Source organism: Schistocerca americana, chromosome 4 (genome assembly GCF_021461395.2).
Source record: "Schistocerca americana isolate TAMUIC-IGC-003095 chromosome 4, iqSchAmer2.1, whole genome shotgun sequence".
NCBI lineage: Eukaryota > Metazoa > Arthropoda > Insecta > Orthoptera > Acrididae > Schistocerca > Schistocerca americana.
In genome coordinates, this window is record NC_060122.1 from 648,187,740 (window position 1) to 648,215,562 (window position 27,823).

The following is a 27,823-nucleotide window of genomic DNA, read 5'->3' on the forward strand; positions in this document are numbered from 1 at the left end:
TTTCGGCGGCATATTGCAAATGACGGAGTGAAAGGAAAAAAAAACAAAGAAAAAATACCGGGTGATCAAAAAGTCAGCATAAATTTGAAAACTTAATAAACCACGGAATAATGTAGGTAGAGAGGTAAAAATTGACACACATGCTTGGAATGACATTATTAGAACTAAAATTCAGGATGGCGCTCCACCCCATATTGCTAGACGCGCGAAAGATCTCTTGCGCGCGTCGTTTGGTGATGATCGTGTGCTCAGCCGCCACTTTCGTCATGCTTGGCCTCCCAGGTCCCCAGACCTCAGTCCGTGTGATTATTGGCTTTGGGGTTACTTGAAGTCGCAAGTGTATCGTGATCGACCGACATCTCTAGGGATGCTGAAAGACAACATCCACCACCAATGCCTCACCATAACTCCGGACATGCTTTACAGTGCTGTTCACAACATTATTCCTCGACTACAGCTATTGTTGAGGAATTATGGTGGGCATGTTGAGCATTTCCTGTAAAGAACATGATCTTTGCTTTGTCTTACTTTGTTACGCTAATTATTGCTATTCTGATCAGATGAAGCGCCATCTGTAGGACATTTTTTGGACTTTTGTATTTTTTTGGTTCTAATAAAACCCCATGTCATTTCAAGCATGTGTGTCAATTTGTACCTCTCTATCTGCATTAAACCGTGATTTATTCGGTTTTCAAATTTATACTGACTTTTTGATCACCCGGTACATTCACTGTTAATAAAGAAAGAGCTCTCTGGGTTGTGGGGCTCGCATTGTGCGGTCTGCTGACAAGTCCTTTTCTTCGTCCGCCCTAGCTTCATATACCGAGGAAGTGACGCGTTAGCAGCAAGCAAGCGATCAGACCGTTGTTATGAAATCACAGTACAGTATGTTACTGAGAAAAAAATATCAAACGGAAATACAATAGTGTACAACGTTACATACGCTGACGGAAAAAAATCGAAACACAAAAAAGTAATTAATGTAGAATAATGAAATTTCAGGAATATATGTCTAGGTAACATATGTAAGTGATTAACAAAGGAATGTCACAGGTTAATGTAAGCGTGAGATAAGTCATTACAAATATGAAATGCTGGTACATTAATAACCAGTGCAACCGCCAGAAAGTTGAACACAAGCATGCAAACGTGTCTGCACAGTGTTGTACAGGTGCTAGACGTCAGTTTGTGGGATGCCTGTTGCGGTTGCTCGGTCACAACAGGGACGGTTAATGCTTGTTGTGGATGACTCTGGAGTTGTCGTCCGATGATGTCCCATATGTGCTCAACTGGAGATACATCTGTTGATCGTTGCAAGAGCGGTATGTGGGAGTGCGTTATCCTGTTGGAAAACACCTCATGGAATGCTATTCGCGAATGGCAGCACAACAGGTCGGATCACCAGACTGACACAAAACTTTACAGTCAGGGTGCGTGAGATAATCACGAGAGTGCTGCTTCTGTCCTAAAGAATCGCATTCCGAGACCGTAACCCCAAGTGTAGGTCCATTGTGTCTAGCACGGAGACAGGTTGATTGCAGGTCCTCAACTGGCCTCCCTCTAATCAACACACAGCCATCACTGGCACCTGGGCAGAAACTGCTTCCCTTAGAAAAAAAAAAAAAAAAAAAAAAAAAAAAAAAAAAAAAAAAAAAAAAAACAGGCCTCCACTCTGTCCTGCAATGAGCTCTCGTTTGACACGACTGAAGTCGCAAATGGCGATGGTTTGCGGTCAGTGGAATGCTCGCTACAGGGCATCTGGCTCGGAGCTGTCATTGAAGTAACCAATTCTGTAACAGCCATTGTGTCACTGTGTTGCCAAATGCTTCCCGAATTGCTGCTACAGATGCAGTACGACGTGCCATCGCCGTACTCCGAACACGATATGCTCCTTCTCGGTAATGCCACGTGGCCGTAGAGTCCGGTCACCTAGTCACCATACATTCTTATGACGATCGCTGCCAGCTATCATGTGCAGTGGCTGCACTCCTGCTATGTCTGCCTGCAAAATCACAGAAGGGACGTTCAGTTCCTCGTAGCCCTCTTACACAACCTCGTTCAAACACAGTGAGGGTAATAACGTCTTCGTCGCCTGGGAGGCGTTCTTAACTAGCATCGACTCACTGAGTCCAATCTCAAAGGCAACTAACGCTCAAGACCGTTGCAGCGTGTAATTAAAGCAAATTTTATTTGTATCCTCATAGTGGCGCTACTAGCCTTATTCTTATGCAGCTGCTGCAAAACATGAATAGACATCATCTTTCAGATGTAGAAACACGCTTTCCAATTTTAGTTTGTGTCGTACGGCTCATTCCTGGTGCTGAGAACTTTTTGCCCTCGCTGTACGTACATACTTAGTTTAGACGAAGTGTAGGGTATAGATAGGGTGAGCAGACGTCCGGATTAATCCGGACATGTCCTCCTTTAGCTCTTTGTGCGGGGTCCGGGCGGATTTTCACAGTGTCCGGCTTTTTCGCAAAGTTGAGCGTAATACAGTTAAATTTACAATTCGTCCCGTTCTACTGCTCATTTCTTAATTACTTTAACTATTGTCACAGCCTTCGTGATAAACACGCACGAAGGCGGTGTTAGTAGATGGCACCAGGATTGTCGATGTCATTGTTGATCTACTTACAAGCGAATGCAAATATCGATTATTTAAAATTTTCGTTTCGTATCTTCACTTTGTATTGGCTTGGCTTCCTGTAGTGCACGTGTGATTTGAAGAGTGTAATTTTTAACCTAGTGAGTTACGTAAAATATTTGTCTATGCCTAAACGAAAGTGTAAATTTTCTGATGTCCTTTCCTGCAAATATCCGGCTTTAAGAAAGGGAGAAATGAATTTGAAGCGGAATGTAAGATATGTGGAGCTGATTAAGAAATAACTCGACAGATTAACTGTCATGGTTTTATTTCATTGTTCCATAGTCATTCAATTTATTTGTATTCGGAAGGTTAAAGTGCAGTTTACATGTCGTCAGCTGCTGCTTGAATTGTAGATGTTGGTATAATAAGAGATGGGGCCCCTCCACGCCCGCACCAACGTGGTGACCAAACCAAAAGTTCTCCTGTCACCTCCGTAAACATATTAGTTGTTTAGTAAGTGGATCACAGGATGCTGGGCTGTGATGTTGTCCGTGCGTCTGGGTAAGGCTACGCATTAACACGGTCCATCAGGTGATAGATAGTGGACGAAACGCGAGTGAGGGTAGCGATTTGAAGAGCAGAGGAAAAAAAGTGCCATGGCTCGTGCCGTGGGAAAAAAACCTCTGCGACAGTGGGATGGGTAGTAAGAGCAGTAGTGGCTTACTAACTGCGATAGCTCATGCAAGGTTGGATTTGTTAGTACAGGCATCATGCATCATTACCGTGACAAGCGATGGCGATGTGTCCCAGTTGCTGCTGCTGCTACATTCCTGGAACAATCAAGATCGTTATCAGTAGTGGGAGATCGGCCATAGATCATCTCACTGTGTGGGGGATGTGTGGAGCTTGTTTGCATGCAGTTTACGGTACGGCTTCCCTGTGTGCTGCCAGTTATTCGACAGTGTATTTCAGTTGGATATCCAGTAATGGCGTCTGATTAACAGGGGCTTGCCTGTGCCGTTATGTTTGCGTATGCTTGGCCATAGATGTTATGTCCTTACAAGTATGTCTTTTGGTCTTTTATGTTTCCATCTATGGTTGTGGTCGTAGTTCCCCAGATTCAGAATAAACGGGTTCTGCGAATGTCTGGAGTTTCTGTATAGTCTTGTGGTGAGTTTGTGGATTACCTCCGTGAGAGTCTCAAGTCGGTATTCCCGGCGAAGGTCCGCGATGCGTGTGTATCGTGGAGCATTGCTTATGATTTTGAGTACTTTGTTTTGTATGAGCTGCAGACGGCGCAGGCGTGTAGGCGCAGCGTATCCCCAGACAGGAGCTGCGTACGTCATCAGGGGTCGGATAAGTGTCATGTACATGGACCTCGACACCCTTCTGTTCAGTGTGCTACGCCTGTTGAGCATAGGATAGAGCTGTTCGAGCCTCGCGCTAGCTCGGTTGGTCATGTGTTGTATGTGGTCTCCCCAGAGTAATTTCCGGTCCAGCCAGACACCGAGGTATTTGACTTTCTCGCGGAAACGTATTGGACGTGCATGTAGAGTTATTGGTCTGCAGTAGCGGTGTTTGCGCAGTTGCTTCGGTCTTCTAGTGAACAGAACGGCTTCGCACTTGTCGACGTTTACTCTAACACGCCATTTCTCCAACCAAGGCTCGGCCACTCTGAGTGCAGTCTGTAGGCGTGACGTAATGTTTGATTGTTTCCAATCTTGCGCGAGGATGGCTGTGTCATCCGCGTAGATTGCCATCATTGTGTTGTGTGTGGTTGGGAGATCGTTTATGTAGAGGTTAAACAGTAGGGGCCCTAGGATGCTTCCCTGGGGTACTCGCGCGTGTATACCTTGTCGTGTTGATTGTTTTCCCTGCACGTCAGTGTTGAAACTCCTGTCTGTGAGGTATGAGTGTATTAGACGCAGCAGCCCGTCGGGGAATCCCGCGTCGCTGAGTTTGCGGATGAGGCCGTTGTGCCATAGACGGTCGAAAGCCTTTTCGATGTCCAGGAACACTGCCCCTGTAGCTTTGTTTATGTTGAAGCCATGTGTTATATGTTCAACGACCCGTAGGAGTTGTGTTGTGGAGTGGTGATTCCTGAAGCCGAATTGCTCCGGTCTCAGGATGTCATTTGTTATGCAGTGCCTAGTGATGCGTTTGAGAATCACCTTCTCAACAATCTTATTGAGCGAGCTCAGAAGGCTGATGGGTAGGTAATTTTGTGGGAGGCTGTGGTCTTTCCCCGGCTTCCTGAACATCAGGACCTTGGCCGTCTTCCAAAAGGCGGGCAAGTGTTGGTGTTTTAATATGGCATTCGTTATGTGTGTTAGGTACTCAGTTGCTTTGTCCGCAGGGGGCTCCCGTCTTGGGAGTATGTGGGTGGCATCCACACGGGCCCTTAGCTAAGCCTGGCATTACTTCCACTTACTTGTGTCAGGCTTCTCCTGTTTCCTTTCCTATCCGGCCCCCCTCGGCCAACTCTTGGTTTCTTCGACCCCAACGGTATTAGGTTTCCGAGGCCCAAGGGTGTCTTTCACTTTCCTCTCTAGTATCTATTATCTACCCTCCGACCCAACGGCGAAGCGAGCGGAAGAAGAATCTTATATCCCAGGTTCTCAAAGATCGTGGAGGCGGAAGAGGTCATGCCAGACGAACTGGCTGTAAAGGCGCCGCTCAGCCATCATTGAGCTCGCGGCAGTTCGTTGCAGTTCTGGTACCGGAAGTCACATGTCACATACATATGTGCCGTGATGAATTGTTCCAGAATCATAGTGTGTGGGTCACTTCCTCGCAAGCTGTAATCCACCTTAAACAAATTCACGCAAATGGCAATTTCTCCTGTCATTTTCTCTAAAGACCAATGGCGATGGGATAAGGACGATGGTAGCAGGCTCCGAGTGAGGCTGGAAGCTACTAGTCTGGACCTGCACACTGGCGGCAGGTGTGTGATGGTCGCCTTCCTGAGAACCCGTGTGACTACTCGGGAATCCGGTCCTGCACCTGCGACTGGGCAGGCCTATTTAGGATGACCGCTGCCCACCCTGAATGGGGAAGGCCCTAGAAAATGTGGGCTAAACATCGGAAGTCACACTTGAACCGGGCTGGGAATCCGCACCCAGTAGGTCACTCCTTATACTGCGGACGTAAACAAAAGAAGAATGAAATGATTATGACAATAGGGACATGGAATGTCAGGACCCTCCTGGACGTGAACAATTACAGACCAGAGAGAAGCACTGCTCTTATCACCCAAGAACTAGCCCGTCTAGATATAGACATTGCTGCCTTGAGTGAGACAAGACTCTCAGGTGAGGAACACATTAGTGAGGTACGTTCAGGGTACACCATCTTCTGGAAGGGAAAGGATGCAGGAGAACCACGCATCCATGGTGCAGGATTTGCCGTAAAAACGAAAATAGTGAAAGATCTTCGACTTACACCTGTCTCAATTAATGAAAGACTGATGACTCTTAGAGTACCCATTGGTTCAGACAGATTCATCACCTTCGTCTCTGCATATGCTCCTACTTTAGACAGTGATGAAGACACAAAGAATCAGTTCTACCACCAACTGAACAGTACTCTCTCTAAAATACCCATTCAAGATAAATTAATTTTACTTGGTGATTTCAATGCCAGAGTGGGAAGGGACAACCGTTTTTGGAGAGATGTCATGGGTAAACAAGGGGTGGGAAACTGCAATGCAAATGGGTTGCTACTTCTTGGTCTGTGTGCTGAGCACGAGCTTTTCATCTCCAATACCCAATTCCGTTTGCGTAACCGCTATAAGACCACATGGATGCACCCACGCTCCAAACATTGGCATCTTATAGACTACGTTATTACGCGACAGCGTGACAAGAAAGACATTCTCATCACAAAAGCAGCACTAAACATCGATGAGTGCTGGACGGACCATAGACTTTTAGTCAGCCGTTTGAGAGTACCAAAGTATCGCAAGCCACGATCCCACTTTTCAAACCCACCACGCAGAAAATTCAACATAAGCAACCTGAACAACAAAAATGTTCGCTCACACTTCCAAGACATACTGTCCGAACAACTTAACAAAGCTCCAGCAACCACAGATGACGTCGAACAAGAATGGACCACATTAAAGAACATCATCAAAGAAACTGCTGAGAATGTTGTTGGTTGTAGTGCACGGAAAAGAAGTGACTGGTTTGATGACAACCACGGAGAAATCCAAGCCATCATCAATGCAAAGCGGGATGCTTACCTATCCCTTGCTCAAGATCCATCCTGCGCAGAAAAGAAAGCACACTTTCTAGAACTCAAGCAGAAATGTCAAAGTGAAATACGAGTAATCAAGAACAAATGGTGGCAACAGAAAGCCACAGAACTCCAAAATCTTTCTGATGCAAGGAACCTGCGTGGCTTTTATGCTGGTATTAAAGAGCTGTATGGACCTATCCGCTCATCATCAGGAGCACTTAAAGCTGCTGACAACTCCACCATTCTTACTGAAAGTCAGGACATCTTAAATCGTTGGAAAGAGCACTTCAGCTCACTGTTAAACAGCCCTTCTACTGCCGCTGGAGATTTTCTCAAAAATGTCCCACAGCACCCTCCAAAACCCTGTCTGGCTGATCCTCCAACTTTTCAAGAATTTTGCAAGGCACTCAAGAGTGTGAAACCTGGGAAGGCTCCTGGACCTGACAGCATCCCGATGGAGCTTATTGAGGGTGGCGGCTTGCCTCTAAAAACTAGACTCTTCTCACTTATTATATTAATGTGGGAAACCCGCAAGGTACCAGCTGACTTGAAGAACTCCACAATTGTCACCATCTTCAAAAAGGGCGACAAAAGCGTCTGTGGTAACTACCGGGGAATATCTCTACTCTCTGTCACTGGAAAAATTTTTGCAAGAATCCTTTTAAATCGCCTCCAGACACTTTCAGAGACTATACTACCTGAGTCTCAATACGGGTTTCGACCTTCAAGAGGGACAATTGACATGATCTTCTGTGCACGACAACTACAGGAGAAGTGCAGAGAACAGCAAAAGCCTTTACTACTTGTTTTTTACGATCTAGAAAAGGCCTTTGATACAGTTCCCAGAGAAGCCATGTGGATGGTCTTAAAACGCTTCGGCTGCCCTGAACATTTTGTTGACCTGATTGAAGCTCTCCACGTTGATATGACTGGACAGGTCCTCTGCCAGAATGAAATGACTGGTGAATTCCCAATAACAAGTGGGCTTAAACAAGGATGCGTTCTTGCACCTACATTATTTGCATTGTATCTGGCAGCTATGCTTTACGAGACAACCGTAAACAATGCAGGAATAGAACTAAAGTACAGGTTTGATGGAGGATTATTCAACCAGTCCAGACTCCATTCAAAAAGGTTCACCAGTACCACTCGCGTGACAGAGCTGCAGTATGCTGATGACAATGCCTCTCCAGCTCATTCACCTGCAGAGTTGCAGCTGTCAGTTGATTCCTTCAGCAGGGCGTACGAACGATTTGGTCTCTCCATCAATATTTCAAAGACAAAGGTGATGGCGCAGCCAACTCCTGGCTCCTCCGTTCCTGACTTCAGCATATCCATCTATGATACACTCCTGGAACAAGTGGACCATTTCCTCTACCTGGGAAGCATACTGTCATCCAACTGCTCATCTGGAAAAGAAGTGGAGAATAGAATACGTGCTGCACATGTAGCATTTGGTCGTCTTACAAAGCGTGTCTTCCTGAATAAAGACCTAACACTGTACACCAAACTGATGGTGTACAAAGCTGTAGTCATTTCCACCCTGCTATATGGTTGCGAAACCTGGACGTTGTATCGCTGCGATCTGAAGAAACTAGAACGCTTCAACCAACAGAAGCTAAGATATATCATGAACCTAAAATGGGATGACTTCATATCCAACACGGCTGTTCTAGAGAGAGCAAAAATGCATAGCATGGAAGCTCTTATCATTGGGCATCAACTCAGATGGGTCGGACATGTCCAGCGGATGAAAAATGACAGACTTCCACGCCAAATGCTGTACAGCGAAGTGAGCACAGGTAAAAGGCCACGAGGTGCCCCTCTCAAACGTTATAAGGATCAGTACAAGAAAAATCTGAAAAACTTGAACATCGATCCGAGTAACTGGTCCACAATAGCAGAAGACCGAAGTCGCTGGCGTTCAGTTACCTCAAATGCTCTTCAAAACTTTGAGCTGGAACGTCGAAGAATGGAGAATGACAAACGCCAGAGACGTAAACTCCTCCAGGCTCAGCCACGTCCTCCACCTTCCATCAGCTGTAATGTCTGTGGCCGCCTGTTCCACGCTAGGATTGGATTGCTAAGCCATCAACGACACTTCCACGCCTGAACCGTGACAAAGGAAATCTCAGGAGAGAAATGAAAACTCGGATACGAGTATCAGCCGACGACGACTCAGTTGCTTTATCCGTGAACTCCTGGAGGACATGGTTTTGAATGCCATCATGACCAGGGGCTTTCCTAGCAGCGGAATGCATTACAGCCAAGGAGACTTCGGCTGTGCTAGCATGTCGAATGTCGTCGCGCGATGGTTGGGCTAGAATGCGTGTAACCTCTTGGTCAGTAGCAAGTGTGAACACTGGATCTGATGGTACCAGGTTCGGTGTGAATGACGCTGCGAGTGTTCGAGCCATTAGTTCTGCTTTCTCTTCCGCTGAGTATGCGGGTCCGTCAGGCCCTTGAAGCGTTGGGGTGTATATTTTCTCCCTGGTGAAGTGTCGGGCTAGTTGCCACACGCCAGGTCGTGCGGTGTCCAGCCCTTCGAGTTTTTTAGTCCACTGTTGTGTTTTATGTGTTTGTATTTTATCGTGTATGATGCCCTGTAGTCTGTTAATGTGCCGTTTGAAGTACGGACGCCTGGTGCGCTGCCATTGTCCCCTGAGGCGATTCCTCATTGAGATTAGGCCCAGGATTTCCTGGGGCAGGGCCGCACTGCGTTGTTGTAAGGTGCGATCAGGTATGGTGCCTGCCATTGCGTCCCGGATGGCGTTAGTGAGGGTTTCTACTGCCTCGTCAATAGATGTTGGTAGCGGTGCGTCGAATGAAGGGAGGTGAATGGTCTCACGTTTTTCGCTTTGTAAACAATTTCGTGTTGTTGACATAACAAAACAATTGACGCCACTCTGTCACCACAATCAATGTTTTTAATTTTTTTATATTGCTCAGTTAACCACCACCTGACCATCAGTAACAATTAACTACTAGTTTTACCGGTAATTCCCGGCAGTCAAGTGACTTGTCCAAAACTAACGGGTGGTATCCACATCTGCAGTTGACCCGTTTGATGTGTCCTCTTTTTTCTTATTTTATCCTCTTTTTTGAAGCTGTTTGTCCTCCTTTCTGAACAATTGCATCTGGTCACCCTAGATATAGGATATGTAATGTGCGGTACATTTTTCGATGTGATTCGATAGGGACTGAACAGCTAGTACGGGTTAATCGAGTTTTAGATTTACTCTATTTCGAAATTGCAAGGGTTACGTTATAAAAATAAACTAGAGCAACAAAGAAGTTCGTTAAAATTTTCTATAAAGTAACAGATTTTCAACAAAGTACTAGCTTTTGAATGTAGTTTCCTGAATAGCCGAACAACTCAACCTTAAGCCGCCGAGCTCAGTGAAGAAATATACACTGAAGCGCCAGAGAAACTGGTATAGGCATGCGTATTTAAATACAGAGATACGTGAACAAGCAGAATACTGCGCTGCAGTCGGCAACGCCTATGTAAGACAAGTGTCTGGCGCAGTTTTTAGATCGGTTACTGATGCTACAATGGCAGGTTATCCAGATGTGAGTGAGTTTGCACGTGGTGTTCTAGTCGGCGCACGAGTGATGGGGCTTAGCATCTCCGAGGTGGCGATGAAGTGAGGATTTTCCCGTACGACCCTTTCACGAGTGTACCGGTAAAACATCAAATCTCCGACATCACTGCGGCCAGAAAAAGATCCTCCAAGAACGTGACCAACGACGACTGATGAGAATCGTTCAGCATGACAGAAGTGCAACCTTTCCGCAAATTGATGCAGATTTCAGTGTTGGGCCATCAACAAGTGTCAAGTGTGGCGAAGGCCCACTCATGTATTCTTGATGACTGCACGACATGAAGCTTTGCGCCTCGCCTGGGCCCATCAACACCGACATTGGACTGTTGATGAATGGAAACAAGTTGCCTGGTCGGACGAGTCTCGTTTCAGATTGCATCGATCGGATGGATGTACGGGTATGGAACAACCTCATGAATCCATGGACCATGCATGTCAGCAGGGGACTGTTCAAGTTGGTGGGGGCTCTGTATTGGTGTGGGGCGTGTGCAGTTGAAGTGATATGGGGCCCCTGATACTTCTAAATTCGACTCTGACAGATGACACGTACGTAAGCATCCTGTCTGACGGACTTGGGAAATTCCAGCAGGACAATGCTACACCCCGCACTTCCAGAATTGCTAGAGCTGCTTCAGTCTTCTGAGTCTTCTGAGTTTAAACACTTCCACTGGCCAGCAAACTCCCCGTACACAAACATTATTGAGCTAGGATGCCTCACCACGTGCTGTTCAGAAGAGATTTCCACCCCTCGTTCTCCTACGGATTCATGGACAGTCCTGCGGGATTTATGGCGTCAATTCCCTCCAGCAGTACTTCAGACACTAGTCGAGTCCATACCACGTCGTGTTGCGGCACATCTGCGTGCTCGCAGGGGCCCTAAACGATATTAGGCAGGAGTATCAGTTTCTTTTGGCTCTTCGTTATAAGTAATCACTATAAGTATCTACGGCTTAACGAAGTTTAACTAAGCCAAATGTTGGTGGAGCTGCAGCGTGTGTCAGTTATTATAAAACTATTTTTTTTAATCTCTAATTTTGAAAGCTATAATAGTATAAAGAAATTGTGATTGGAATTGGAAACTGAAAGGGTTTACTGGTTTGGTGTTCCTTGAAGTTCTGTCTGGTTTGCTTACTCCAGAAACTAAAAAGACTGCTAGTTTTGATCAGATAATCAACACACGTAGTAAGTTATCCGTTGTCTTAAATTAGACAAATGAGTCTATGACATTATTATTTCATTTCATCTGCGAGAATAACGTTTGCCACATCTCGTCCGTCTTATAGGAACACCAGTTTTATCCCACAACTTCTAGACAGAATATAGGAAAATGTAACTAAATGTAACCATTAGATTCATAGACAATTTCATGGAAACAGACATGAAGGCAAAGTCTGTTAAAACATTTTTCCTTGCTAACATCAAATTAGTCTCAACACTGAACACTTCTGCCCAGTGTTCTTTTGTAAGATGCCAGTCCCAACCTCTGCGACATAGGAAATTTCTTTGATCGCGATCGTCTCATTAGTAGTGATAGAGCATATAAGACGGCAAATCCTTGGTCTTTTTCAGAAGTTTCGTTACGTCATTTCTTCGCACAATAGAGGGCGTATAGTCTTATTAAAGAGAGATTAGTTTCTTCGTCTGACACAGTCGCTCCATCAACTTCTTCGGAAATTTTTCCAATAAAAAGTCATAGTTGAGACTACGACATTATTTTTTTTTCTTAACTACAGACAAGTTCGGATGGAAGTTACTGAGTTATCTGCGAACATAATTTTTGCACCATCCAGTCAGTTAGTCTTACAGAAATGACTTTCTCTCATACCTTTTGGACTGAATCTGGAAAAATGGAACTAAATGCTGCTATTAGATTCACGAGACAATTTCAAGGAGTGAATGATTAGTCAATGAGCATGATGAGCATGTTGTGATTGTTCAATGTTAACAATGGATCCGTTTGTTTTTTCGCTTGTCAGAAAAATTTCACAGCTGTGACACATTCCTGCTTTCAGGCTATAAGAATATATCCACGTTCTGACTTATCACTCAAGAAATTTTCGTGGATTACGACGTAACACACTCAAAAGTGACTGGGAAATCCACGGTTCAGCATTTGTTCGAAGGTACACAAATGTCGTACCCATATTAATGGCAGCTTTCGAATACTCATATGGAAGAGTGAGATATAACATACTCGTTCGCTTGATACTTTTAATGTTTTTATTGTTTCACATATTTGCCTCAACTTCATTACCAAACGTTCTGGGCTTCGTGTGCGCTTCAGTTCCCAAATATTGTTGACAGTTGGCGGGAGTGATGTGGATAGTAAATAGTCAGTTACATTTTATGTGCAGAGTAGATTCTTGGATTATCCACCTTACTCTAGACTTCACATTACTGAATAATACACAGATATTCTCTGCAGTTTGGTGATACGTATGCAACTAACCATTGTGTGTTGCGTTGCATGTTAAAAAAAGAAATTGCAAGAAAGTAGAAAATTAAGGAGGTAGATCCTGGATAAATTGAAAGAACCAGAAGTTGTTAAGAGTTTGAAAGAGCATGGGGGAATGTTGGAAAACAACAGAAGACGAATGGATAGCTTTGAGAGATGAAGTCGTGATAGCACTAGAGGATCACATAGGTAAAAAGACAAGGACTGGGTGAAATCCCTGGATAACACTAGGGTATTGAATCTATCTGATGAAAGGAGAAAACATAAATATGAAACAGGCGAAAAAGAATGTAGATATTTAAAAAAATGAGACTGACAGGAAATGCAAAATGGCTGAGCGGTAATGGCTAGAGACCAAACACAAGGCCATAAAAATGTGCATCACTAGTGGTATGTTAGATGCCCTCTATAAAAAATTAAACAGATCTTTGGAGAAAAGACAAACAGCTTTTGAATACCAATAGCTCACAAGCCAAGCGAGTACTAAGCAAAAAAGGGAAAGCTGGAAGGCGGAACGAACAAACAGACAGAAACAAATTTGAGGAAGAGAAGAGGAAGCAGATGATGATGAGATGGAAAGTATGGGACTGCAAGAAGAATTAACCAGAGAACCAGAAGACCAAAGTGGAAACAAGCTCGTAGAATTATTGAGAGGGCCTTTGGAGAGACACACGACAAAACTATTCCATCCGGTGTGCAAAGCATAGAAGACAGGGGGAATACCCTCAGACTTGAAAAATGTACTAATTACAGTTAAAAAGAAGGAAGTGTCTAACAGGTGTGATTACGTAAAATTCTGTACATGGCTGCGCTGTCAGCGACAGTTTACAAAGTAAAATTAAAGCAATGGCAGCCCTCAGTCGCAAAAGGAGGTCTTTTGACCTAGCTTTCGGCAATGCTATGAGTGCCTTCAACAGAAGTAAAACACTCAGACAGGCATGTCACGTATAAAACTAAATTTTAAGCGATACAGCTTTTATATTTTCATTTTTTAAATTTTTTAAAAATAGAATACTTAGAAGCAAGCAACTATGGGCTGCCCACACGTGTCTAATTTTGTGACTAAAGCTTTATAGCTTAATATTTAGTTTTATGCGTGACGCGCCGGTTTGATTATTTTACTTCTGATGAAGGCACTCATAGTAGTGCCGAAACTTAGGTCAAAAGACTCAACTGAAGGCTGTTTTAATTTTGTTTTAGGTGTGATTACAAGTGAACAATCGATTTAATACATCATGGCTGCAAAATATTAACACGAGTTATTTGCAGAAGAATAGAAAAAGTGGTACAAGTCGACCTCGGAGAAGATCAGTTTTGATTCCAGAGAAATAGGACGAGGGAGGAAATAGTAATCTTACGTCATAGCTTAAAAGGTAGTTTGAAGGAATGCAAACCTAAATTTATAGTATTTATAGATTTAGAGGAAGCTTTTTAAAGTGTTAACTGGACTACACACTTTCAAATTTTGAAGGGAGCAAGGGTGAAATACAGGGGGCGAACGGCCATTTACAGCTTGTGTAGCAATCAGACTGCAATTACGGGAGTCGAAGGATATGAAAGAGAAGCAGTAACAGGGAACTCCAGGCTATCCACGATGTTATTCAATCTGTACACTGAGAAAGCACTAAAGTAAACCAAGAAAAATTTGGAAAGAAAGTTGAAGTACACGGTGAAGAAATAAAAACTTCGTGATTTCCCAATGATATTATACTCGTAGTTCTGGCAGAGCCAGCAAAGGACTTGGAAGAGCAACTGAGCGTAATGGATAGTGTCTTGAAAAAAGATTATTCTGTTCTAGTCTGCACCATAATCCGCAAGCCCCCTAATGGTGTGTGGCCGAGAGAACTTGCTGTACCACTAACTGAGCCATCTAACCCTCATCTAATCGCGAATAGCGCGTGGGAAGAACGATTGTCGGTAAGCCTCTGTATTGGTTCTAATATCTCGAATTTCGTCATCGTGGTCATTACACGTGACATATGTGGACAGAAGTATTATGTTGTCTGATTCTTCTCGGAAAGTGCTCTCTCGAAATTTCAATAGTAAATCTCTCCGTGATGTACAACGCGTCTCGTGTAACGCTTGCAAATGGAGTTTGCTGAGCATCTCCATTACGCTTGAAACTTCCCCTTTGTGAGTAAAGAATGACAGTGCTGGCAAAACTCTTACGTTATTTGATTTTCAAACAGCTGAACAAAACTCAACGTACTCAGACAGTTTTCTCTTTACGTATTTTCATAATCACTAAACTGACACACAATATTTTAGCGCAACACAATCTGACTTTCAATAATCCTTACAAAAGAATGACCCTGACTAACAATAACTTATACCAGAATGAGATTTGCACTCTGCAGCGGAGTGTGCGCTGATATGAAACTTCCTGGCAGATTAAAACTGTGTGCCCGACCGAGACTCGAACTCAGGACCGTTGCCTTTCGCGGGCTAGTGCTCTACCATCTGAGCTACCGAAGCACGACTCACGCCCGGTACTCACAGCTTTACTTCTGCCAGTATCTCGTCTCCTACCTTCCAAACTTTACAGAAGCTCTCCTGCGAACCTTGCAGAACTAGCACTCCTGAAAGAAAGGACATTGCGGAGACATGGCTTAGCCACAGCCTGGGGGAGGTTTCCAGAATGAGATTTTCACTCTGCAGCGGAGTGTGCGCTGATATGAAACTTATACCTTTCATGAGTCACTTACCTCACAAAAATCTTCGTGACTCGAATTACTGCAATACAGTGAGCGCCAATACTGTCAGCTAAATAACAGTTTCTAACAACGGGAGACTCTAACTACTGATAGGCATAGTTAGCAAATGAAAGATTTTGATAGAGAACAAACAATGTATTTCTCTTAATAGCATTCAAAAGTCATTATATATATATATATATATATATATATATATATATATAATTTTGTGACATCCAATTAAACAAATATCCTTTTTCTGACGGACACACGTCCAGATCGTTCGCTCAAAACTCTGGCATCTCTCTCCCCACATCCACCATTGCTGGCGGCTCATCTCCAGCTGCGCAACGCTACGCGCTGGTCACATCCAACTGCCCAACACTACACATGCGAATATTCCAACAACGAGTCCAACCAGCCACAGACAGCACACAGCGCAGTCAGCGATTTTCGTACAGAGCACTATGCGGTGTTACCAACATAAAAACCTAAACAGCATTCTTACTTAGCCCCCATGCTCCCCACAGAAAATATTACAAATTGTTTTGGGCAGTGGACAATACTGATTTGATATAATTTTTCATAATTACAGTAACAAAGATATCAAATGCACACACTTATTGATGCAATGTTGGTCAAAAGCAAAAATTGTTCTCACAGTCCTGATCATTCATCACAGTAGTAATTAGTTTTATGTACAAAGTCTGAGCAGTAAAGGAAATTGCACACGGAAGTAGTAGATTTCCGTGCAGTCTAGAAGAAGTAGTGTTGTCCTTCCAACGGAAAGACAGTGCTAACTCTTGACACGCAGACTGGTAATGGGCCACAACAGAGCGAACCCATATCAGAGTCAGTCGAAGTTTTGAAGAATATTGGTAGGTAGGTCATGACAGAGCAGACCCACTGTAGTCCTGGTAGAGATTATGGTATTGGTGCGCCATCAAAGGTGCAGACCCACTGTAGTCTTTTAAGAGATGACAAGCAGCCATCCGTTGCGACTATGCGGGTGCACAATCACTATCGAAGAGTCTTGCGGATAATATAGCAAGTCCACTTGTGCACTGACAAAAAATTTTTTGGAATGTCCTTAAAACCAGCAATGCTGTTAACCAGTCCCTTGCTGAAATATTAACACACTTGCGAGCGCTAACAGTCCCTTTTTATGAACTTCTCACATATTGTGCATATACTATGACCAACAGAAATGTGTGCAGTGAAATGAAACCCTACTATATACTTAATTTGAAGATCTGGTGTCTAATTTTATAACATGAGGATACAATTACAAAGGTACAAAAACACGTTATTAAAAATATAATGATAACGTTAGTAGTAATTCAGGCATTACAGAAGAATAGAAATAAAAATATACATCAGTGTTGCAGGAATTATGACATAAGTAAATAAATAAAAAGCTGAGAATATCTTTCGAAACATTAACTTCACACATGAACATTAAAAACAGAACAGATAAATAATTACTGTCTAAACATCTTTGCAAAGTAAAGACATATTATTAATGCAAATTGTATTTGAGGATAACAGTATTCTTCACCATAGTGAATGTAGCGTAGTATTAGAAGAGAAAAAAAAATTCCATGAAAAAGCACACAGAGGCAGTAAGAACACAAATACACAAGGGTACACAAGCACATACCAGAATAACACAAAAGGAAAGGGCAGGGTTTGATTTAAGTGTGACATTTGGTACTGCAGTCCAACCCAAAACTTAATTCCATAGATCTTTCCTCTTATTTCAACGGTTTTTTTCCGCAAAAAGGTCCTATCTATGCATGCTTTCTGTATTTATATGTTCACATATTTCTTACCTCATTATTTATTTTCCATTATCTTACCTCATCATTTGTTTCCAAGAAAATCCTACCTAAACCTGTCGTCCCTCAACCGTACTTTTTTGTTCATATCCTCTTTCAAAATAATTATTCTTCATTGTACACTACTTTTTTGGCCAAACCGTTTTCTTATACCTTCTCAATGCGTTTCTTCCAGTTCATCATTTTCTTATATAGCATACCCCCTATGCTAACTTAAATCAGATATACAGGGTGGTCCATTGATAGTGACTGGGCCAAATATCTCAAGAAATAAGCGTCAAACGAAAAACTACAAAGTACGAAACTTGTATAGCTTGGAGGGGGAAACTAGATGGTGCTATGGTTGGCCCGCTAGATGGCGCTGCCATAGGTCAAACAGATATCAACTGCGTTTTTTAAAATAGGAACCCCCATTTTTATTACATATTCGTGTAGAAAGTAAAGAAATATGAATATATTAGTTGGACCACTTTTTCGCTTTGTGATAGATGGCGTTGTAATAGTCACAAACGTATAAGTACATTCAGTGCGGACGGTATTTGTTTCGTGATACATTACCCATGTTAAAATGGACTGTTTACCAATTGCGGAATAGGTCGATATCGTGTTGATGTATGGCTATTGTGATCAAAACACCCAATGGGCGTGTGATATGTATGCTACGCAGTATCCTGGACGACATCATCCAAGTGTCAGGACCGTTCGCCGGATAGTTACGTTATTTAAGGAAACAGGAAGTGTTCAGCCACATGTGAAACGTCAACCACGACATGCAACCAATGATGATGCCCAAGTAGGTGTTTTGGTTGCTGTCGCGGCTAATCCGCACATCAGTAGCAGACAAATTGCGCGAGAATGAGGAATCTCACAAACGTCGGTGATGAGAATGCTACATCAACATCAATTGCACATGTACCATATTTCTATGCACCAGGAATTGCATGGCGATGACTTTGAACGTCATGTACAGTTCTGCCACTGGGCACAAGAGAAATTACGTGACGATGACAGATTTTTTGCATGCGTTCTATTTAGCGACGAAGCGTCATTCACCAACAGCGGTAACGTAAACCGGCATAATATGCACTACTGGGCAACGGAAAATCCACGACGGCTGCGGCAAGTGGAACATCAGCGACCTTGGCGGGTTAATGTATGGTTCGGCATTATGGGAGGAAGGATAATTGGCCCCCATTTTATCGATGGCGATCTAAATGGTGCAATGAATGCTGATTTCCTACGTAATGTTCTACCGATGTTAATACAAGATGTTTCACTGCATGACAGAATGGCGATGTGCTTCCAACATGATGGATGTCCGGCACATAGCTTGCGTGCGGTTGAAGCGGTATTGAATAGCATATTTCATGACAGGTGGATTGGTCATTGAAGCACCATACCATGGCCCTCACGTTCACCGTATCTGACGTCCACGGATTTCTTTCTGTGGGGAAAGTTGAAGGATATTTGCTATCGTGATCCACCGACAATGCCTGACAACATGCATCACCGCATTGTCAATGCATGTGCGAACATTACGGAAGGCGAACTACTTGCTGTTGAGAGGAATGTCGCTACACGTATTGCCAAATGGATTGAGGTTGATGGACATCATTTTGAGCATTTATAGCAATGATGTGGTATTTGCAGGTTATCACACTGTAACAGCATGCGTTCTAAGAAGTTCACAATGGTACATGTATCACATTGGAACAACAGAAATAAAATGTTCAAACGTAACTACGTTCTGTATTTTAATTTAAAAAACCTGCCTGTTACCAACTGTTCGTGTAAAATTGTGAGCCATATGTTTGTGACTATTACAGCGCCATCTATCACAAAGCGAAAAAAGTGGTCCAACTAAAACAGTCATATTTCTTTACTTTCTACACGAATATGTAATAAAAATGGGGGTTCCTATTTAAAAAAAACGCAGTTTATATCCATTTGACCTATGGCAGCGCCATCTAGTGGGCCAACCATAGCGCCATTTGGTTTCCCCCTCCAAGCTACACAAGTTTCGTTCTTTGTAGTTTTTTCGTTTGACGCTTATTTCGGGAGATATTTGGCCCAGTCACGATCAATGGACCACCCTGTATACACTAGAGAATGAGGCAATGCAGCAGCACAAACATTAACACAAAAAAGAACGAGAAAAAAATGCAAAGTGGCAAAGCATGCCGCAATAAATATAAATTAGCAAAGCAAATGCAACATTACAACTAATATGAGCCAATGTGCAGCAAAAAGAAAAATAAATCAATAGTAAAACTGGCAGTGTAATACAAAGTGAAATTCAGTAGGACAATGCCTGACAAACAGCAGCAGCAAAAGGAATAAACTATACCTAAACATGACAATGCTCAAGCAGAAAAAATATTACAGTGAAGATAGCCCTATCTAATACCTATGTCACACCTTAACACTAGAGTGATGGAGTACAATAACTTACTCTACCAAACAAGTTACCAAGTCATTAAAAATTATGAATGCAATTCCTGTGAAGAGAAATGTCTATTTGTGCTCCCTTTTTTTAAAGAAAGAAAGTAGATTACATTAATACATCTATTAAATTTTATTTTAACCAATGGTACTGTGGAGCTAGAAACTAGTATATATATATATATATATATATATAAGCAAAGTATGAAACATCATTCACTAGCCATATGGCATTTCATAAGGCGGTAAAGAAATCTCTCAACTAGAAGGACAGTAGCCATAATCAGGTGTATATATTTAAAATGTTTCTCATCATTTTATAGGCATTTCAATAAATATCAGAAATTACGAGCTCCAAAATGGAATCACATGTTTTCAAGTATGAGCGTGTGGTATTTGCAATGCTTTCTAAAAAGAAATGTCCATAGTGAGGCTAATGGCCTCTTTTTCCTACACCTGTGCATCTCAAAGGCACACACTATTGGTTTTTTTTTCAGGCGACTGTTGTGCAGCTGGGCACCCACAGCGCATAACATCAAGGTCATTTACCTTCTTTACTGAAACATTTATAACTGCGGTTTCCGCCACAGTTACAGTCTCATGTAAAAAATTTCACAGGTTGAAAATTTACGTTAGAAGTGTGTAGAAGCAAAATCTCATATATAACAGTGTTCAAAATATTTTGTCGGCATTGTGGTACTCACAACACGTATGTACACACATTTCGTAACTCTTAAAGTATAATTTTTGGTTTCCAACATCCTTTTTCACAAATCAAAGTCCATAACCTCTACTCATTATTCCTTACCTTATTACACATATACAGGATTATTACAAATGAATGAAGCGATTTCACAGCTCTACAATAACTTTATTATTTGAGATATTTTCACAATGCTTTGCACACACATACAAAAACTCAAAAAGTTTTTTTAGGCATTCAGAAATGTTCGATATGTGCCCCTTTAGTGATTCGGCAGACATCAAGCTGATAATCAAGTTCCTCCCACACTCGGCGCAGCATGTCCCCATCAATGAGTTGGAAAGCATCGCTGATGCGAGCTCGCAGTTCTGGCACGTTTCTTGGTAGAGGAGGTTTAAACACTGAATCTTTCACATAACCCCACAGAAAGAAATCGCATGAGGTTAAGTCAGGAGAGCGTGGAGGCCATGACATGAATTGCTGATCATCATCTCCACCACGACCGATCCATCAGTTTTCCAATCTCCTGTTTAAGAAATGCCAAACATCATGATGGAAGTGCGATGGAGCACCATCCTGTTGAAAGATGAAGTCGGCGCTGTCGGTCTCCAGTTGTGGCATGAGCCAATTTTCCAGCATGTCCAAATACTCGTGTCCTGTAACGTTTTTTTCGCAGAAGAAAAAGAGGCCGTAAACTTTAAACCGTGAGACTGCACAAAACATATTAATTTTTGGTGAATTGCAAATTTGCTGCACGAATGCGTGAGGATTCTCTACCGCCCAGATTCGCACATTGTGTCTGTTCACTTCACCATTAAGAAAAAAACGTTGCTTCATCACTGAAAACAAGTTTCGCACTGAACGCATCCTCTTCCATGAGCTGTTGCAACCGCACCGAAAATTCAAAGCGTTTGACTTTGTCATCGGGTGTCAGTGCTTGTAGCAATTGTAAACGGTAAGGCTTCTGCTTTAGCCTTTTCCGTAATATTTTCCAAACCGTCGGCTGTGGTACGTTTAGCTCCCTGCTTGCTTTATTCGTCGACTTCCGCGGGCTACGCGTTAAACTTGCCCGCACGCGTTCAACCGTTTCTTCGCTCACTGCAGGCCGACCCGTTGATTTCCCCTTACAGAGGCATCCAGAAGCTTTAAACTGTGCATACCATCGCCGAATGGAGTTAGCAGTTGGTGGATCTTTGTTGAACTTCGTCCTGAAGTGTCGTTGCACTGTTATGACTGACTGATGTGAGTGCATTTCAAGCACGACATACGCTTTCTCGGCTCCTGTCGCCATTTTGTCTCACTGTGCTCTCGAGCGCTCTGGCGGCAGAAACCTGAAGTGCGGCTTCAGCCGAACAAAACTTTATGAGTTTTTCTACATATCTGTAGTGTGTCGTGACCATATGTCAATGAATGGAGCTACAGTGAATTCATGAAATCGCTTCAATCATTTGTAATAGCCCCGTACATTTTCGTCGACACTTCTTCAATATTTCATCTTAATAAACACGTAGCATAATAAAATTCCTCATATAGCATCATCTTATTGATCATAAACATTTCTCAACATCATAATACACATCGTCGTCATAATAGTGTCATCATACCACATCAATCACATCTCAAAATCGTCGTCGCTTCTTTCAGTGATTTCGAAAACCTAAAAAAAAATCTCTGCTCGTTTCAGTAGTGTCATCTACCTCAAACGTACTTCAGAAATCATGACCCCGTGCCAAACACATCATTCAAAGCTCTCATAGTATCACAATGGTTCCGAAAAAATATGAACAGTTCACGAGGTACAACCAAAATAAAATTTCATAAGTGTGTAGTTATACAACTGTGTAACTGCGTAAACATGTGTCACTGACATAGTAAAAATAAATGTTTGTCCCTCTTAGTTAAATGAGCAGATAGCAATTCTGTGTTAGAGAAATATGGAGCCGATGTGTCAAGTTGTATAAGCAAATACCATATTAACTAGGGCTCCTTGCGCTTGCCACACGCATGATACACAAAGTAGGCGTGTACCCCCTGAGGATTAATGTAATTATAGCATCAGGTGTTACAGATTACAGCAGTGGAATGAAATGTGTCATCAAAAACCTTCTTCGTATCTTTGTAATTGAAGAATCTTTCAAAAATATTGTAACACCCCACCCGTTACTCATCTGGTGTTGGTGTGTGTTCACCCCAGGTAATTGACTAACAGATCAACAGAGGGTGCAAAACTGCCGCAATGTCGGATAACGTAAAGAAAGTAATAAGGTCCTGTGACTCCTGATTGAACTGCGGTGGTAGTGTTGACATTAATTGATTCAGAATTGATCCCTTTTAATTAAAACAGGTGCACATTGATGTTATATTCAGCTATTGAACACCAGATGCAAATGTTGAACATAAAGTTAATTAAGAAAGTGACTTGGGATTTCAACTACTTGATTGAAAACAGATGCTGGCGATTAGCACAGATTTATTTTAACTCACGACCTTCAATCATCACATTACGTGACTCTCCTAACAGGCAGTTGTAATAAATTGCGTTTGCATGGAGTAAAGCACTATAAATCAAAAGTAATTCCTATCGACTGACCCAGGCGTAATGCGAAGTGCGAGAAGAATGCTACAATACACGGCCCATGAAACCCTTGTGGAAACTTTACAGTCATGATCCAATAAATTAATCAGTGGCTGGAGTGGGCGCAATATCACCGAATACAGAGTGGTGGAGAGGTGTCGTTGTGCGGACGTCGGCCGACCTCATGGTGCTGCAAGGCTGTGCTCGTCTATTCACTCCTAGCTATCTTGCTCAGTACATAGCTGAATGAAAACTTTCTATCTGCAAGCTCAATCGTTCCGTTTGCCAAGTCCTAAACTGCAGAGATGCTCACTCTTTATCAGGTAAGCTGTGCAAAGAACGCCACGTCCGCACTCTAGGCAAGCTGGGAATGGAAGACCACTACGGGGACTTCTCCCAGTCCACTCTTCACCTCGGTTTCCCCTCCAGCAAAATCACTTACGCCAATTGCAGCGCAAGTTGCGTTAATTATGTGTCGCTTCCCAGTGCTGACCAATGCCTGCTCTCGGAAGTGCACAAATTCCCACAAAATTTCCCTTCCTCTCAACTTCTGCTATTTAGCTCCTGCCAGGCCACCCATCAAGGTTAGCGTCTGCACAAACACCAATTTTTCCAGAATTCCGACTCCCAGGAGAGTACTTCAAATTCCTCGGTCCTACGTTCCCATTGGAGGCTGGCGTATTTCATTCTGTTGCTCTTCACCCGATTTACTTCAGACTCTGTGGACCGTGAATTCAGCGTGAAGTTGCTATAGTCACAAACACGCATATTTTGACCCCTGTTGACCGCTCCACTGTAGCTTCGTGCGGTTTTCTCGCATGTTTCCCTGAAAACGGGACGACGGATATTTGTCAACAAGCATACAAGTTTTCCGTCTGCTTCCCAGTACACCAGCATGGGGTCATGGTCAACCACCCATGCTTTCATCTTAATTCAGCTGGAGGCCGCGCCCTGTTACCGCTTTCTCAGAGCTTGAGCAGCCCCAAGCTGCCTATTGTCGCTTCCCTTCGTCGTTCCCCAGCCAGCCACGGTCAACTCTAAATACTTCCCTGGGGTAAACTAGCGTCCAGTAGATCGACTCGTTTCCACAAAGTTTTCATGTCATGTGAATTACTTTAAAACCATCACCCAACATTAATTATTCCAATACGTTCATACTATACCTTCTACAAGATGCATTGTGCCTCATCAGTCATTTTGTTCAGCCCTACTGTTCGCTCAACGTGAGTTAGGTGATCTTTAATGACTTCATATAAGGGGCATAGTTCTTGCCATCTTACATAGCCCCTCTCTTCAAATCAATTTTGTGGTACAGGTGATGACTCCTATGGTGTTACCACCTGTGGTACAAAATTAATATCTCGCGTGAGTAGTTACGGGCGATTTATTACCACTGCCTCCTCTCTGATGCACAATCCCACTCATTCCTAGGGTACCTGCCTTCAATGACTGGATTTACTGTTAAAGACGTGGTCATTATTTAGTCTATTTAGTCTCTGCCGATTCCTGAGACAATTATTGGTCAGAGTACTCAAAAGAAAACTACAATGATATTACAAGGACACACGTCTCAAAGGGCAAATACACATGTTTAAGCACCTCTGTGCTTGTCGTTTGAATGGCAAGACCTGCAATTATAACTTAAGATACATTCACTCTCAGTTATCCGTACCTACTCGACTTAAATTACTAAAAACATGCATGAACAATATTCGTGTAACATTTTGTGAAGTTGATAGTAGTTGCTCTCTTTAAATTATATGTGAACCCCCTTTGACATTTTATAAATGAAGGTTGTTTTTGTGTCTGTCTCTGGATGTTTATATTGTGCATGGTGTAAGTGTCGTCTTTACACAATTCAACAAGGTCTGGCCCAGTCCAGTTTCTTGATTGTGTACACACATGTACTTTGTACATATATATATATATATATATATATATATATATATATATATATATATATATATATATATTTAAAATGACAAGAATCATTGCATATTGAGCAACCAGTGTTGTGTATTTGTAACGAGGTATAAGTATGAAATCTTATTCTAACACAAACAGACGTGGCATGACAAATATACGACGTTTTAACAAATGGCACATTTATAAAATCATAACCTTCTTATAACATAATTCATAAACACAACAAATGCGTACTTTACGTGGTTTTTTTTTTTATTTTTTTTTTATTGAGGTGGATGTTATTCACTTGAATCCACACTCACACAGACGGCACAAGTTTCTTGCAGGAACTGAAGTGACATTAGTTCTGACTAGCAAGTTGAGGGATGGCTAACGGCTGAGGAGAGAGCAACGTCGGTTACGGAGATGGTGCCACAGGCGCCCGCATCTTCTTGAGGCAGGATGGCTCTCACCTATGAGTTCGTTGTTGACATCTTGTCCGACAGGCACAAGACCCCATCGGTGCATCTATGATCGGTGACCTCTCGCGGCTCAGCCACAGGTCATTGCTCCTTCTATAGACGTTTTAGGACAAGGGAGGGACGGTGATAAGACAAGAGCCTATTTTTTGCTCAGGCCCTCAAAGTTGGTGTCCTTAGGCACAAAAAGTCAGCTGGGCTGTCGCTCCACCTGACGTGGCGAGCAACAAATATAGAAACCTTCTTGGACCTCTTCATTGCTGCCCCCGATCCGCACCGTGTATAGAAACCAGGACCGACCTCTTTGTCGTACACAGAGGTGTTGGATGTCACCTCTCCTTGGCTGCTGAGTTGAACACCGTGCCCGTCGATTCAGGGCGTGGTCTGCATGCCACCACCATCGTCAGCTGTGTGCTCCCCTCATTGCTGTCGTCCTCGTTCCTTGTCAGTTCGTGTGGGGTGTGTCAGGTGTCGTAGCTTCAACCCCCTCTTGCTCAGTTACGCCACCTTAACACACTAATTTTAGTACATGGAAAGTGCTCATGTTTAACCATCAGCACCATACATTTTTTTTAAGACAATGAACTGGTTTAATTACAAAAGGAATAATTTTACTTGTTTGTAAATCAACTTCACGATCAATTAAAATAGAAATGTAACAGAACTTTTTTACACACAAACATAAAAATGTACAAGACAACTTCCTTCACAGTCGTTCACACACACACACAATCAAGGGATAGGGAATCAATATTATCTGGACAGGATCCCATCACCATTTCTAACTACTAATTCCTACGACTAACACGATGTTGGCCAACCCGACTACATATCTACTATTTACTACTTTTTATCTCTAATCTTGTTTTTTCTTCTGACTTCCCTATGTGGCACACGTCCCTCTTATTGTGCCTGCGAACATGTATAAAACACAACACACATAGACAAGTGTCAGTCTTACCAAGATTTTTGTTGGAGGTTTGGATAGCGTCCTTTATCGTGTTCTATTGCGACACTTCTTCTCTCCATTATTTTCTTCCCGTTTTCTCCTTTTGTCACGAATGGTTTTATAAGGCCTGTGAACATGTTTCGGATTAGCAACGTCATATTGGCACAACACAAATATAGCTCACTGTTCACACTCGCAGTTGTTACACTATCCTGGTATCAACGAGTATTTCTGGCGTATCAATGCTGATGTTCACTCTGTAGATGATTACATCCGGTTCATTTTAACATACACTGGGTGCGCTAATTCACGCAACTGCGCATCGATGTCCACCTCTTACGTATTCAGGGGCATACGAGATGCGCCGGTGCGTCCTCGTAACGACCTACGGGACTGGCTACCTTAAATATGTTCTCCAATGACGGAGATACAATTACGGGGAACTTTTCTGTAATTTACAGAGTTCCTAATCTATCCTTTTGTAGGGGTACGCCCACAAACACTTGCTTTCCATTCTTTAATCATGTGTTTTTACAAAATACTCTAGTGCACTTCACCTTCACAACATCGAGAGGCGAGATATCATAATTAATAATAAAAAACGCAAAATATCGGCACATATAAACGAGACATTCTACCACTAAGATCAGTACATAAACAAACAAACAAGACAGTTTAGAAAAAAAATCCTTATTCTAAGCCTATATTTACTACGTCCGCACTCTGGTCTAGTCATTCGTAATCCTGCCCGTTAAGGTGGGATGGACCAGGCTTCGGAGGGCGGACTTTGACCTCTTCCTGGTTGTTACTTTGGTAACCATTATTCCTGTTCCTTCCTGATTGATGGTTACCGCCCCAAGTCCTTTGTAATTTATTATGTTGCACCGGAGAGTGTCGCTCTTCTTCCGTGTACCGTCTTTTCGAGTTTCCATTACTCTTATCTTGATTGTGGCCGTTGTAGTTCGGCACTGGCCTACTATCCCACTGAGGTCCATTATTGCGACGGTTGTTATTTTGTTCACGCTGTCGGCGTTTCTCCCGGGCCTGTTCCTCTTGAAATGCGAATTCCAGTTCGCGCAAAATGCCCTTAAGTACCTCAGTATCGCTACCACAACGACCGGCAAGTAAATGTTGGCACGAGATGGGAAGTTTCATGTAGCATAATCTGATGATTTCCGCGCCGCTACATGGGTTGTCTAGGTACTGGTTCCTTTTTGTCATATTTTCAAAAAACTTGACCGGACTGCGGTACCCTGCCCCTTCCATATCTCTGGACACCATAATTTCTTGTTTGATCCTTTCTTGGGTTTCTTTAGACCAATACTTGCCCAAGAAGGCATTTTTGAATTCTTC

The 27,823-nt window shown here is 42.8% G+C and overlaps 1 protein-coding gene across 1 annotated transcript in view; it reads left to right on the top strand.

Annotated features, from left to right (window-relative positions):
* The first annotated feature begins 5,759 nt into the window (after positions 1-5,759).
* LOC124613674 overlaps positions 5,760-27,823 on the top strand; it is a 45,826-nt gene continuing 23,762 nt past the window's right edge. The window contains exon 1 of the mRNA XM_047142391.1: positions 5,760-7,080. Within this exon, the coding sequence (XP_046998347.1) occupies positions 5,760-7,080 (1,321 nt within the window). The remainder of the gene's footprint in view (positions 7,081-27,823) is intronic.